Source organism: Corythoichthys intestinalis, chromosome 16, assembly GCF_030265065.1.
Source record: "Corythoichthys intestinalis isolate RoL2023-P3 chromosome 16, ASM3026506v1, whole genome shotgun sequence".
Lineage (NCBI taxonomy): Eukaryota > Metazoa > Chordata > Actinopteri > Syngnathiformes > Syngnathidae > Corythoichthys > Corythoichthys intestinalis.
Window position 1 is genome coordinate 50,569,780 of NC_080410.1, and position 16,021 is coordinate 50,585,800.

General features: G+C 40.8%; 1 protein-coding gene across 10 annotated transcripts in view; it reads right to left on the bottom strand.

Moving 5' to 3' along the window:
* The window catches only part of LOC130931967 (BAH and coiled-coil domain-containing protein 1), a 221,457-nt gene that overhangs the window by 111,057 nt on the left and 94,379 nt on the right, over window positions 1-16,021 (bottom strand). Inside the window, exon 1 of one of the 10 annotated variants that reach the window (XM_057861251.1) lies at window positions 7,030-8,372. The exons of the other annotated variants lie outside the window; for them this stretch is intronic. Within the exon in view, the coding sequence (XP_057717234.1) occupies window positions 7,030-7,042 (13 nt within the window). The 5' untranslated portion in view covers window positions 7,043-8,372. Of the gene's footprint in view, window positions 1-7,029; window positions 8,373-16,021 lie in introns of those variants that run through there. 10 annotated transcript variants of the gene reach the window in all.

The following is a 16,021-nucleotide window of genomic DNA, read 5'->3' on the forward strand; positions in this document are numbered from 1 at the left end:
GTTAGGCGAACTCCCATGCACACTCAAGGAGACTTTCAAGGGTGGAGAGCTGGCCTACTGTTCCACGGCCGGGACAAATAACACACTGCTCCTCCTGAATCCGAGGTTCGACTTCCCAACAGACCTTACTCTCCAGAACCCTGAATCAACTTTACCGGGAAGGCGGAGAGTGTAATCCCTCTACAGCAGACATGTCCAAAGTCCGGCCCGGGGGCCAAATGCGGCCCGTGGTCAGATTTCATCCGGCCCCCAGCCTCTGGCATAAAATCAATAACGTCTGGCCCGCACACAGACTTAATAAATTGGTCAGCAGTACTGCTACAAGCATATGAAGTAGCTTAAACACTATATGCTGCTCCTCATTTACCCACTAAAAGGAGCAGCACTCTAAGCAACATTACCACATGTGACCCTTTACTCCCAATTTTCTAAAATGGCGACAATCAACAATAAAAAAGTTGACTGCAACGACTGGCGCTTCAAGGATAGGTGGAAACTGGACTATTTTGTCACTAAAATACGCAACGACTGCGTCTGCCTCATTTGCAAAGAGACAGTCGCTGTTTTTAAAGAGTTCAATATGAGGCGATATTACCAAACAAGACACGCTGACATGTACGACAAGATTACAGGGTAGATACGTAGCGAGAAATTGAAGCAACTTGAAGCTCGTTTAATTTCACAGCAGCAGTATTTCGCAAGAGCCCGAGAGTCGAAAGAGAATGCCACAAAGGGTAGTTGCAAAATTGTGGAAATTATTAATTAAAAAAAATAAAAATAATTTTTAAAGTAGTGCTGCAACGATTAATCCATTAACTCGAGTATTCGATTCGGAAAAAAATATTCCAACTAAATTTAGTTGCTTCGAGTATTCGATTAATTGAAGTGGCATTGTAATGGTTGATTTTAAAAGAGGTATATTTAGCCGTTTTTTGTGGGAATTTGTGTCTGAACCACTTGTTAAGAGCATTGTAAAAAAAACTTTAGCATTTTATCGCATTTAAGCTAGCAGACTTTTTCTATCCAAGTTAGCCAATTGTTCTTTTGTTGTACACAGATCCTCATTTTAAAAAATAATATATATCGTTTGAGGCTCAGCTCAAGTGTTTTAATTTTTCATGTTCCTTATCCGATTACTCGATTATTCGAATAAACTAGTCCATCGATTAATCGACTACTAAAATATTCGAGAGTTGCAGCCCTATAACAAAGCAAATGTGACACACAGAACGGCTTGCTAAAATATATTGTTCTACGTAAAGGACGTCAGCCAAGGTCGGCCCCCCACATTTTTACCACACCAAATCTGGCCCCCTTTGGAAAAAGTTTGGACACCCCTGCTCTACAGTAAAGAACTAACACATAAAATTTTGGGTTGTGTAAACCACAATATTAATATTCGATATGCAAATGTGGGCTATAAGACCAAAAATGTCGTGTCCACAGCTGAGGACACCAGGTCCCAATTATTACTATTTTTTTCATTGTTCTTATTATTAATCAGTACTTGTAATGGAGAAACAAAATTACCAATAAAACAAACTCTAGCGCCGTCAATGGCAGCCAATGAGTACCATTAACATTCCACATCTGTTTGCTTTGCAGCTTATCAAAGCAAGCAGCTCCGCGTCAACGTTCTCCCTATTCTGAGCTCCTGTTCCTGAGTGGTGCCAGCGGTGCACTCGTATAGGCGCCGATTTGGTGCTCAGCCTTTACGGCAATGGAGATTAATCCCATTAAGGAATTAAAGGAGCGTTGGATTCGGGTCTACGCACCTCCCTGTCTGAGCCATCCTAAATTAAACGTGCAGAACAAAACACTGAGGTGTTGACTGGATGCATAGAGGCAATGAAGCTCAGTTTGTTGCCATCAGCAGCAAAAGCATCACACATATTCATAAGTAGCTGGACCGGAGGCTGCCGTGGACAGCTCAGAGCGAGCAGCAGGCAGGGAGGATAAAGGCCCCGTTGTCATGGGAACAAAAGAGAACCGGCGCTTCAGGCAAGGAGACTGAATCCTCGCCATTAAAGCAGTAAAGGACTCATGCATTTGGTCAGTGTGCTGCCTATCTTAAAGGGACCCGGTTGCAGCTCATAGGTGGCACCTTTTTCCTAATCTGATTTCATGGGACAAAGGCTTCCTAATCGTTTGGCTAACTATTAAACGCTTACTTACCCATTAATGTAAATCTGAAGGAACATTTTTTTTGTGCTAGAATTATACAATAACAGGATGTAGCGGAATCTGTGTGGGCCAAGCAAGCGGTGATGCTTAAAATGGCTGAAAAGACAACAAGCACCCACCTACAATTTGTTCAATGTTTGGAATCTGATCTGATTTGCATAGTGTAGCACTTATATATGGCGGAAAACACAGACAAAACTGAAAAAGCAGTTTCTGCTCTTGCACTCCTCTTTAAAAGAAACTGCTGTATTTTAAGCCAAAGAAACTGTTGTGTTTGACAGAACAATATGTCTATTAGAGGTGTGCAAAATTTCCGATTCTTAGATTATTCGCGATTCGGCCGTGGAAGATTCGAGAACGATTCACAAACATCCAAATTCCGATTATTGAAATATGCGAAGTAAAGCGGAAGTACACAACACTCAGCGCGCCGTGCGGTCTTCGGGACGGAACGGAGCGAGAGTAGCTAAACATCATGCTTCCCATTACCCGGCCCCTCGGGTAATGCCAATGCTCAACTCACGGCTCTAGATCAACTCATGCAACAAGATAAAAAAACACAACAACATACCTGACTGCTGCCGAAAAGCTGCTACAAGCACATCCATGGAATGTTTCGGTGGATATCATTTATATAGGACTAGATACAATATAGATTTGGTAGTGTTAGCAGCACATCTACAAAAAGCTAGATGCGGGCGTTATAAACGGCCGCCATCTTAAAGCAGTACACTTCCCAGCAAGGCTGTTGTAGCGAACCTTCCAAGCAAACCTAATTAACTTTTTATCTAAAATACTCCTAAATCGGTAAAATATTGACTTGAATCTATCTTTAAAATAGTTTTAAAACTTTCACATGTCGAAAGTAGACAAAAGGGAAATTATGGAATAACGGGAGCAATTTTAACAAATTTAACGGTTGATTCACAACATTAAATTAATTGAATGTAGTTTAAAGCTGCTGATACAGAATGGGGACTGGAGTTTTTTATTTAATGTTATTTTTGTATATTTGTTTACTGCTCTATCTTAACTTGATACTGAAATAGTAGTGTGGTTTAGCCTGAGAGTATTTTTGAACAATTTTGGAACTAATGTACAAAACATTTTAAAAAAAAAAAAAAAAAAAAAAGGAGGGGGGTGCATCAATAATCGTTTTATAATCGAATCGGAGCCTCTGAATCGTAATCGTAATCGAATCGTTAGGTGCCCAGAGATTCCCAGCTCTAATGTCTATATGCTGTCATAGCAGATTCATGGCGCATGAAGCCCCCGAACTATTTTTAATTTTTCCGTTTTACCCTGGAAACCCCCGTTTACAGACATCGCGCAACCGCTTTTGTTTCAACCCAGCCATAAAACGAAGGTAATTAATTATATTTATTATTCAAAATGTCATTTTTAGCTTAGAATTATTAATTGATGTCTCATATTTCGTTTAAAAAAAAACTTTAAAAAATTATTCATTCGCATATTTTAAACAAATTACGTCACTGTGAAAAAAATGGTGTCTGTAAAAAAGTCACGGATATCTACCTCATAACTATCGCTTAATTGTATTTTTTTTTTGTTACTGTCGCGTTTGTCGGATATGTTAGACGATAATCGATCCAAACAAATAAAAACTGAAAAAAAAATGTTTAAAAGGGTAAATATACAAAAAAGACCCTTGTTATATTACCATGTTTCACCCATAAAATCCAGCTGTGGCCATTCACAGCTGTGTCTTGACACTCAGTAATACATGCTACATAGAGTTTTTGGATCGAAACAATGTAAGTACGCGATAATATCTCGTTAAGTCATGGCGTCATTAATTCTGTTCTCGCGTGTTTTCACCTCCAAATAGGGTTTCGCTGTTTCATTTTTTATTTTTTCTTAAATGCCCTCTTGTTCAAAATTTTTCGTCCCCCAGAAAATTGAGATTTTAAGCTGTCCAACGATGTATATCACACATGCATATAGGACAATTTTGAAATTTGGCCAAATTGGGGGTCTCAGAGCGGAACTTCAAGTCACCTGAGTGTTTTCCGCCATATGCATGTATGGAAATGGGATTATTATTTATTTGCGTATTGAGCCAAAGAATTGTTCCGTTTGAAAGGTGGTCGGCTGAAAGGATACACTGACATTTTAGGCAGATGTCATGTTGATGAAAGCGCTGACTACATCAGTGATCAGAAAGTGACCAAGCAGGATGCAACCATCCCTACTTCAAGACTGTTACTCTGATGTTGTGCTTGGAACCATGATCAAGACCAGAACAAGATTTTCCCAGAACCAGAACTTACGAAGACCAAGTCAAAATGAAGATTTTAGATAGCCGACATCGAGATTTGACTTTTTTAAGGGGGACCAGACCAAAACTTTCAAAATGTGGTCTTGAACAAAAAGCAGTCTCAGATTTACAACACTAGTTATACAACACTTAATGAAACAGAACCACCACTAGACATGCGCCGATTACCGGTTTCAAGGTATACCGTGGTATGAAAATGTCACGTTTCAATACCGCAAAAATTTCCCGTCATACCGTCCCTAAGGTATTAGCTATTTTTTATGTTCCAAAAATGCAGGGAAAATCCCTCACTTGCACCTGCAAGGCTCAACCCTCCTCCCACCCGTTGTTGCTCAGTGTCAGTCAGTCAGCTGTGCTACACGATGGCTGGAGGAGGTGAATCTCCTGAACTTTTTCCCCCCCTTGAAGAAATTGAAATCGCTGGTATGGGACTACTTCAGCTACAGAAAAGTTAGACTACCGTGGCTCAGAGGAGGCGGGCCAACCGACATGTAAAACATGTTTGCAGAGGGTGGCTGCCGAGGAGGCAAAACCTCCAATATGAATAAAACAGACAAGCTTGACGCTTCCTGTAGCAGCCTGCCTTCTGCGAGAAGGGTCTGACTGCAGCTGGAACCACGCTACAAACTAGTGGCGCGAAGAATTCATTTACTGTACTGTGTGAAGTCCAAATGGTTCCTGGGACAATAGGCCAAGGCCAATTCCCTACTCTAAACTTAATTAGACAAAGGGATATTGCGGCTCGTGTAAAAACTAGATTGTAACCTGCATCACCAACTCTCACAATCAGTTCTTCCGGACAGTCCAGAACAAATGGCGGGACCTCTTGTCTCGACAAGAAACATCTGATAAGGAGGAACCTCCAACCGAGAAATGAACTCTTTGCACTCACGTGGCGCCTAGGTGGCAAAATCCACAACCCTTGTTGCCCTGACAAAAGTAACTCCTGAATCCTTCTGTCCAATCCACATATAGACAATATTCCTAAATAACGCCCAAACACACCCTTCTTCTGCCCACAGCCAGCCCCGCGACAGCCTTCAAAAAGACTGAATGTTTAACTATTTTTCTAGGGAACCTTTTTTTGACTTGTGATATGGTGACCTTGGAATAAGTCTGCCTCCTCGCCTGAGTGTTTCTGTTTCGCCTTGCCGTTTGATCGCGGTCGACCTGAATAAATTGTCGACTTGTGCTTCTAAGCCTTTTTCCAGCTTTCAAAATGGAGTCAGTACAAGGGGTTAAGACTAAGCTGACCGCGCGGAGTTTGGCCTTTTGCTGGGTTGTCAGGGTCTCTCCGGCCCCGTTCGTTGGGGCCGCGCCAGCGCGGGTCCGGTGGCTGGCGTGATTCCGGCAATATGGCTAAAAGGTCAGATTCCTTCATTCCTACCAAATATAGTACAAGTAAAGTCATGGTAGCATGGTCATTTGGCCATTTTCACCGGAGCAAACCCCTTCGCTCCCGGCTGTTTTACTGGATTTTGACTGATTTTGCAAGGCCCATAGAAAATTCTGTTTTATTGTTAAATAAACATGGAACCCACCAAAAGAAATATTACTCTTTTCTTTCAGCAGAAAAAAAAGTTCATATCTTTTTCCACTCTTTAGACATCAGCATTAGAAAATAGCTTAGTTTGAGCAATTTTCCAATTTCTGATGAAAAAACTGAGAAATTGAGCTTTTTGTAAAAGCATACATTTCAAACATAACTTTGACTTTAACACAGCTATTTTTTGCTTTTGTGACATCCCAAACATTTGAATAATGTTTTCCTACTACAAAATAACATAAACAATAAGACAAATAGAGCTTTTGATAGCAAAGTAACAATTTATTTACACATAACTGAACTATTGAACTGAGAGACGACGCTGTTGTGGCCGCAGCTGCATCGGCAGACGGGGTAAATGTTTCCCTCATCACCGCCTGTCTCATCAAGATAGATTTTTTAAAATGTTTCTTTTGTAGTGACCACTACACCTCATAACAGACACGTGCCTTGTGTTTTACATCATTCTCCACATTTTTCTCACGCTTCTTACTTCTTCCAACTTCCGTTTCCTGACTATTTCTCTTCATTCATTTCCTTTCATGGTCCGATATGAGTTCTTACCAAATGCGCTACTGCCCTCCAGTGGCCAGTTTTATTGCTTTCAAATGGATTTTGAGCGTAGTGCTTTGGAGCAAAGTTGCATCAGAACCTAGAGATGTCTCTTGTGAAAAAAAACCCGTAAAAGACATATAAATGTTTTTGGGACACTGAAACAATTAAAAACAGAACGTATTTATACATTTTTGGGAGCAAATTAGTTAAGCGGAGAATGGCTCTTGACTACTCAACTCCCATAGCTATTCTATTACGATCAATGACGCTTTCCTACTTTTTCAATCCAAGAATTTCTTAAACTGAGCAGTTGCCGTCCTCAGACGCCAGAACGTTTATGTTCGATATCTGAACTGTGCTATTGCCATTAAAGATAGGACTCATCAATTCCCTGACTTGTCAATCAGTAAAGAATAAATAAAGATTGAAAAATCAATTTGCTTACCGAGTAAAAACATCACAAAGGCCCGGCGGGAAAGTTTCTCTTCCACTTCTCATTTGACTTCCTGTCAGTGTGTAGTCCTCTTTTCTGGCCGAGCCCTTCAGACGTCAAAATCTTTCCACGCACACCTCATATTCATTAATCAAGGCAACTTTTTTTTAACACAAGGAAACGGCTGGAACTAGACAACAACTGCACACATCACTGGTCCCAGACAGACTGCACACAGCACTCAGGAGGGCCGCTGACTAACCCAGCATCAACTTCCTCACAATAAAACTCATAGGGAATCTGAAATGGCTACTCAAGTAGGAGGGGGTTGGATTCAAACAGTCATCTTGAAAACATTAACTCAATTGGTAGCCAGATTGCGTCTCACAATTGTCACAGACATCTTTGTTCTGGTATCTATAGCCCCATTTTCTACAGCTTGCATCAGTGTACGAGAGCTACAGCAGGGTGGTATACCGAAAATTTGCCGTAACCGAAATTCTTCACGATGACTGACGTAATTTTGACCATGTCGGTAAATTCAATAATTTAATAAAACAAGAAAATATAGTGTTTTCATCCCGCTTTGACTCCGTTTTCTTTGGCTATGTTCATTTCCCTTTAAGAAAGCAGTCAGTGTTACAGCTGTCCCAACTAGTCGACGTTGTCGACATCATCGATGACGTAAATGCATCGACAGGCAAAACATACCGTCGACGGGTAATGACGGGTTTAAAAAATAATAATAATAATAAATGCGGATAAAGTTTAGAATGGCGGGCGCCCGCGATGCAAGCGGTTGTTACTGGTACCCCCAAGGAGGCTGCTGTTATTTCAATATAACCGGCAGTGTCAGATTGAGCAAAGAGGAAGAAAGTGGGCGAGCGAGAGAGAGGGAGGGAGATCGGTGAGTTGGGAAAGTGCCCGGGTAGCGCGGAGTTGGCATCCCCCACATTTTTGTTTTGGTCATTAAAAGTATCCATAAAGAGCCATCCGACGCCATACGTGTTTGTATGCACGCTGCCGCCTTCCTGAGGAGAAAATCGGACGGACCGACGACAACGAGCCAAGTGAATCGCCGGTTCACTCCTCACGACGATGAGGAGTTGAAAACACCGCCAATTACCAAAAAGGGCAGAATTGGTGACACGTTAAAGTGGCATAAAGCCAGAAAGGCAGACCAGAATAGCCAGAGCCCGGAATTATTTCAAGGAAAATATGGAGCGTGCCACTGTGTGTACACTTTGTTAAGCTGCGCTCGCATACCATGGTAGCACGTCGGCTATGGACGAACACTTGAAGCGCCGTCACCAAAGTATAATTTTCGAAGACAACAAGAAACAACAAGCTAGCGGATTGTAAGTCCATACAACTTTCTCATGATTTTTTTTAATGGAACTTGCCTTTATGTGCATCATATCAACATGCATTTTGATCTAATAAAATAATTTATATATATATATATATAATTTTTTGTATTATTATTAAATTCATTAGGATCGTGGAAGCTCCCACTTGGGGATAATATATACATATATCCTGTATATACATAATATAATAAAAATATATATATGGAAACAAATATATGGAAACAGCACTGGCCTGCTTACTGTAATTCATGACTGCACTAATGTTGGTTATTTTATATTATAAAGTATTATTGTGTATATACGTATAGTAGTATACTATAAAATTAATACTATATATTTAATTTTTGTTACTGTGAGTATGTGTGCCTTTCATTCAAAATAATTGTGGTAATATTTCAATGTGCCCTCTACTTTATCTATTTTCAGGTAAAAACAAAAGTTGGACAGTTTTTCCCCTCCCCCAAAAATGCGGCATGCACACCAGAAAAAGCATCTGAACTCACACAAAGTATTCTGAAAATGGTTGTCCGGGACATTAGAGTAAGAATTGTTTTGACACCTGTTAAAAAGGTGAAGTCACAGTGTTTCCTTTTACATTTTTTTGCACTAGTTTATGCCAGCAGCATTTGACCTCATTGTTTATGATTTATTAGTGATATTTATGTTATTTATCTATATGTTAATAAAGAATTTAGGTGTTCCAAAATGTTTTTTGTTAATTAATAAGCTTCAACAAAAATTTCATTATTAAAGTAGTTAAAAATATATATATATTAGTTGACCACCGTAATTTCCCGAATATAAGGCGCACCCGTGTATAATGCGCACCCCAAATTTACTTGTAAAATCTAGGGAAAATTATTGTACCCGTTTATAACGCGCACCCTAATTTTAGAAGAAAACAGAGCTTGTGTACAGATACAGAGATGTCATTTTACTGACTGGTGAAACACAGCACAAGCATAGCACATTGGTAGTTCAAAACATTACCGTAAACTGACAATATTTACGGTAATAATATGATTTGACAACTTCTCCAACTAACGGCTGCTGTATAACTTGCTCGTTTCCTCATGATGAATAAATGTTTCTTCCATGGATTGATACGGTAAAATGAAAGTGAGAATGTAAGTCGGAAATCCGTGAGAGCTCATCGTTGTCAACACGACAGTAACTAAAGGAACTATTGTTATTTGGGTTTGAGTTTCCCGAGGGACCGATATAGTTGACGGACACAGGAAGTGTGTGTCCTTACATTTGTTATGGTCCGAATTGCGGAGCTGCAATAAACGTCGACTCAAATGAGTTCAAGAAACTAAATTCTGTGCTTTATGAAGAGTGAAAAAAGCAGAATCTAACACAGACGAAATCATTCGGCCGATTAGAGTGAAGTATTGCCGAAACAAAATGGTGACGTCACGTACCGTAACGGTCGGCAACGGGTCGCCGCATACGTTTCTTCAACACAACGTGGCCGTGTCAATGAAAAAAAATCGGTTTATATATATATGTAATACATATATATTTCTGTCTCCATCCATGTACCCGTTTATAATGCGCACCATGAGTTTACAAGTTGATTTTGGGGGGGAAAAAAGTGCACGTTATATTCGGGAAATTACGGTAATCGTAAAAATTGTCAGCTGACTAATCGGGAGGAAATTAGTCGTTTGGGACTGCCCTAGTCAGTGTGCTTACGAATGAAGTCAAGTAGTTATCAGGAACTCAAAAAGAAGCCCGGAAGGCTAATGCTAGCGGCTAACGCTAGTGGCTATCGCTACACCTTGTCCAACGCAGATTCTTGACCCTTGACAAGGTGATGATGCTGGAATTTTGGTTTGGTGCTGTTCAAGTGAGATTTAAAAAGATGATTGGATGACTGCTTGAAGAAAAAAATCAAAATTCCCTAAGTCCTTGATGATATGGATCTCCATGTCAGGCATAGGCACTGAGGAGATGGCTGTGGTTAAATCTTCAAATGCACAAGTTTACATTTAAATTTTAGACAGCTTACTTATCCCTTCAATTGAAAATATCATTTTCCAAGATGACAATGCATCATGCCACAGAGCTAAAACTGCTAAAGCATTCCTTGGAGAAAGACTCATCTAGTCAATGTCATGGCCTGCAAATAGCCCAGATCTCAACCCTATTGAAAACCTGTGGTGGAAGTTATTTAAAAAATGATCCACAGCAAGGCTCTGACCTGCAAGGATGATCTGGCAACTGCAATCAAAGAGTTGGCACCAAATTGATGAAGAATACTCATCAAGTCCATGCCTCAGAGACTGCAAGCTGTTATAAAAGCCAGAGGTGGTACTACTAAATACTACAGATGTGTTTTGATTGTTATTTCTTTGTTTGTTTCTCATGATTCCATATATATTTCCCTGCACTTGCTCCATAAAAGTAACATTTACTGACCACCACAATGTTTTTATTCATTTCTTTTAGTGTTTCTGGATGCTAAAGAGTTGTACTTTTGTACTAATTCATTATTTTTTCAAGCTTTTAATCTGAGTTTGTCCTACATGATAAAATTTCTTGAGTGAGTGCCCGTCCCAGACTGGTGATTCCATACTTTTTGCTAGGGGTTGTATAAGGTGGATCTTAGAATTCACAAGCTTCCACCCTACCGCCATTGGGTATTGGATAGCTGCAGAATGACCAAACATAAGAAGAAACGGTTCTAAAATAAATCTCCAGTTGGAGGCTCGTCCATACTTAAGTGAGTGAACAGGCGATGGAGTCCTGGAAACGGTCCCGGTGCAGGGGTGGGGGAAAGTGCCAGCAGTGCACGCCTCTGACACTCTCTACTCTGCATGCCTGTGGACTGAGTTTAGTGGATGTGGTCAGCGTATGCGGGGGTGTAGAAGGAACAGGAGAAGCAATTGAAAGAATAGATGGCGGAGGCGAATGAGAGATTTTCTGAAACATCCAGATGATGGCTAAGGGGTGAGACCTGAACCAAATGTAGATAGCCAAGCAGGGGTCAACAATATACAGTGGGGCAAATAAATATTTAGTCAACCACCAATTGTGTAAGTTCTCCTACTTAAAAAGATTAGAGAGGCCTGTAATTGTCAACATGGGTAAACCTCAACCATGAGGGACAGAATGTGGGGGGGGGGGGGGGGGGGGGAAACAACCAGAAAATCACATTGTTTGATTTTTAAAGAATTTATTTCCAAATTAGAGTGGAAAATAAGTATTTGGTCACCTACAAACAAGCAAGATTTCTGGCTCTACTTCTTCTAACAAGGTCTAACGAGGCTCCACTCTCTACCTGTAATAATGGCACCTGTTTTAACTCATTATCGGTATAAAAGACACCTGTCCACACCCTCAGTCAGTCACACTCCAAACTCCATTATGGCCAAGACCAAAGAGCTGTCGAAGGACACCGGAGACAAAATTGTAGACCGGCACCAGGCAGGGAAGACTGAATCTGCAATAGGTAAAACGCTTGGTGTGGGAGCAATTATTAGAAAATGGAAGACATACAAGACCACTGATAATACCCCTTGATCTGGGGCTCCATGCAAGATCTCACCCCGTGGCGTCAAAACGATAACAAGAACGGTGAGCAAAAATCCCAGAAACACACGGGGGGACCGAGTGAATGACCTACAGAGAGCTGGTACCACAGTAACAAAAGCTACTATCAGTAACACAATGCGCCGCCAGGGACTCAAATCATGCACTGCCAGACGTGTCCACCTGCTGAAGCCAGTACACGTCCAGGCCGGTCTGCGGTTCGCTCGAGAGCATTTGGATGATCCAGAAGAGGACTGGGAGAATATGTTATGGTCAGATGAAACCAAAATAGAACTTTTTGGCAGAAACCCATGTTCTCGTTTTTGGAGGAGAAAAAATACTGAATTGCATCTGAAGAACACCATACCCACTGTGAAGCATGGGGGTGGAAACATCATGCTTTGGGGCTGTTTTTCTGCAAAGGGACCAGGACGACTGATCTGTGTAAAGGAAAGAATGAATGGGGCCGCGTATCGAGAGATTTTGAGTGAAAATCTCCTTCCGTCAGCAAGGGCATTGAAGATGAGATGTGGCTAGGTCTTTCATGTCACATTCTGCTGCTTGTTAGATTTTGTTTTCCATTACAGAGCCGGCGGTGTGGGCGTTCCCATCATCGCACCTGCGGCTAATTCCAGCAACTCAACATTTGTATATAACGCTGGCGATCCAAAACCAATGTTGCCGAGATATTTGCTGGCTGTTCGCCATTTGACACCAGTACTTTCGAGGCTCGTTGGATTTGCTAGTTTATGCGTCAGCTGTTTTTTCGTTCGGTGATTCCTCTACCTTGTGCAGGTACTGAGTGTGATTATTTTTGTTATCTTGTTGGCTCGCTGCCCACCACTTAGTTTAGTGTTATTTGATCCCCGTCGACGTCTTGTCACGGACTCCTTTTGTTATTCACCCTTTTTCCGCGATCGCGTGTTTTTTAGTTGTATTAAAAACCCCTTTTACTAATTCCCTCTGTTTCTTGTCTGCTCTTTGGTCCAATCTTGTTTTAAGCGTTCGCGGATCGTAACATTTCAGCATGACAATGATCCCAAACACACAGCCAGGGCAACAAAGGAGTGACTTCGTAAGAAGCATTTCAAGGTCCTGGAGTGGCTTAGCCAGTCTCCAGATCTCAACCCCATAGAGAATCTGTGGAGGGAGTTGAAAGTCTGTGTTGCCCAACGACAGCCCCAAAACATCACTGCTCTAGAGGAGATCTGCATGGAGGAATGGGCCAAAATACTAGCAAGAGTGTGTGAAAAGGTTGTGAAGAGTTACAGAAAACGTTTGGCCTCCGTTATTGCCAACAAAGGGTACATAACAAAGTATTGAGATGAACTTTTGTTATTGACCAAATACTTATTTTCCACCATGATTTGCAAATAAATTCTTTAAAAAACAAGCAATGTGATTTTCAGTTTTTTTTCCCCACATTGTCCCTCATTTTCGAGGATTACCCATGTTGACAATTACAGGCCTCTCTAATATTTTCGAGTGCGAGAACTTGCACAATTAGTGGTTAACTAAATACTTATTTGCCCCACTGTATGTGAGTGCTTTCTTGGTCAGGTACTCCCTTGTGATTAATGGCATGCTAAATGCATGCTGAGACTGTTTTCCCTTCTACCTCAAACCTCATTCATATCCAATTGAAAAATGCATCAAACCATCATATCAAAAAGACAAGGACGAGACATGTCCTTGCAAAGGTAGCAAAAGAAAATTGTTTGGTAGGTATCTTTCCTTGTTTGAATAGAAGGGAAGATATACTACTCTGCCTCTATTTTACTCATAGAAAATCATTTCTAAAGCAAATTTTCAATATTTTCTAAGCAAAATACAAAGCTTTTTCTGTCTTTTTCACTATTCCGTGGCAGCAGGAGTTATGCTCGACAGGTTCCGTAGCCTATTTGCAGCAAAGTCCATATTTCACTGGTGCTATATTCTGAGAATCACAGCTAAACAGGCATGTGTTGACATTAACGTACTGCCATGGACAAGGTTGTTATTTGAGAAAGACTTGAGAAAGGAGGAAAGGTAAATCCAGGGTCACGGGATGTTCAAATGGAGAGGAAACTGCTTTTCTATAGCCTTCTTATCCTGTTCAGGGTCAAACGTGAGGGGGAGCCTATCTCCGTTGACCTTGGGCGTGACATAGAATAGATCCTGGACCGGTCACTAGTCAGTTGCAGGGTATACATGCAGAAAACCAATTAATAACAGACTCACAAGTTTGGGTCAGTGTTGTTTTTGTCAGGCCTTTTGTGTCTTAGTCTTTTGGACGAAAATACTTATTAGCTTTAGTCATATTTTATTCATTTCAAAATGTGTTCGTCGCCAAAATCTCATTTAAATTTCGTCTAGTTTTAGTCGACAGTTATTTAAAATGTTTTCGTCTGTAAAATTCAAAAGTTTGTGTCCAAAAATGAAGAAAGGTTTGCAACAATTTTGAATGAACTTTGACAGACAAGCACATATTGTAGCACCTACAAGGACAACACAAACTTGGTGATGATACAGTGGAAAAAATAAGTATTCAAACATCCATCGATTTTGCAAGTTCCCCCACTTAGAAATGATGGGCGGGTTTGAAACTTTTATGGTAGGTGCTTATCCACTGTGAGAGACAATCTAAAAAAAAAAAAAAATCCAGAAATCACAGCGTATGATTGATTAACCATTTGTATTATACTTGAGCAAATAAGTATTTGAACTCCTGTCTATTACCTAGACTTCTGAGCCTCAAAGACCTGTTCGTGGCCTTTAAAAAGCCCACCTCGACTCCACTTATTCTCCTAAATAAGAGAGAATAATTATTCTCCTAAATAAGTGGAGTGGAGGTGGACTTTTTGAGTCTGACTTTTTGACCTGTTTGAGGCGGTTAGCTGCATATAGACACATGTCCATCCCATACACACCAAAGAGCTGTCCAAAGAAACATGAGACAAAATTGTAGACCTCTACAAGCCTGGAAAGAGTTACAGGACCAAGAAGATTGGTGATATAAGATCCACCACTGGAGCAATTATTAGAAAATGGAAGAAGCTAATCTCTCTCGGACTGGAGCTCCATGCAAGATGTACTTCGTAGGATCTCAATGATCCTAAGAATGGTGAGGAATCAGCCAAGAACTACACAGGAGGAGCTGGTCAATGACCTGAATGAAGCTGGGACCACCATTTCCAACATTACAGTTGGTTATACACAAAAACATCATGGTTTAAAATCATACATGGCACGGAGGGTTCCCCTGCTTAAATAAGCACATGTCCAGACCTGTTTTAAGTTTGCCAATGACCATTTGGATCAGGGGTCTGCTCATCAGCAAGCTCTGCAGGAGCCTGATAACGATCCACAGGAGTCATCGGAGAAAGTCATGTGGTCATTTGAGATCAAAATGGAACTTTTTGGTCCTAATTCCACTCAGTGCCATCCCATGAACACCATCCCTACTGTGAAGCATGGGGGTGGTAGCATCATGCTTTGGGCGTGTTTTTCTTAGCATGGGACTAGGCATGTGCCGATTACCGGTTTCAAGGTTTACCGTGGTATGAAAACATCACAGTTTCAAAACCACTAAAACTTTTCGTCATACCGTAGTATGGTATTAGCAAATTTTTATATCCCAAAAATGCAGCGAAAAATATGTGACTTGGAGCTTTTCACCCCCAAAAAAGACAAAGTCGCTAGTGTGGGAGCACTCCAGCTCGCGAAAAGAAACAGACGGCTGCGGCTTAGAGAAGGGACAGCCGACACGCTCGCGGAGGGTGGTCGCCAGGGGAAGCAACACCTCCAACATGATTTCACCGACAGTTTACACAAAATTTAATGTAAGTAAATGCTGTCATGAACGTTTCCCACCAACTATGAGAAGTTCACTCTAGCGTGTTAAGCGTGTTTATTAAGAGCAACGTAAGTTTTTCTTTGATGGTAATGTTTTTCAATGCATTTGTAATTTAGTTCATAGTTAATTTAGGCTTTTTCTATGTGTCTGACCGATTTTTAAGAGCATTGTATTTAAAAAAAAAAAAACATTTTATTGCAATACCGTCATACTGTGAAACCGCGGTATTTTTGCTTAAGGTTATCATACCGTCAAAATCTCA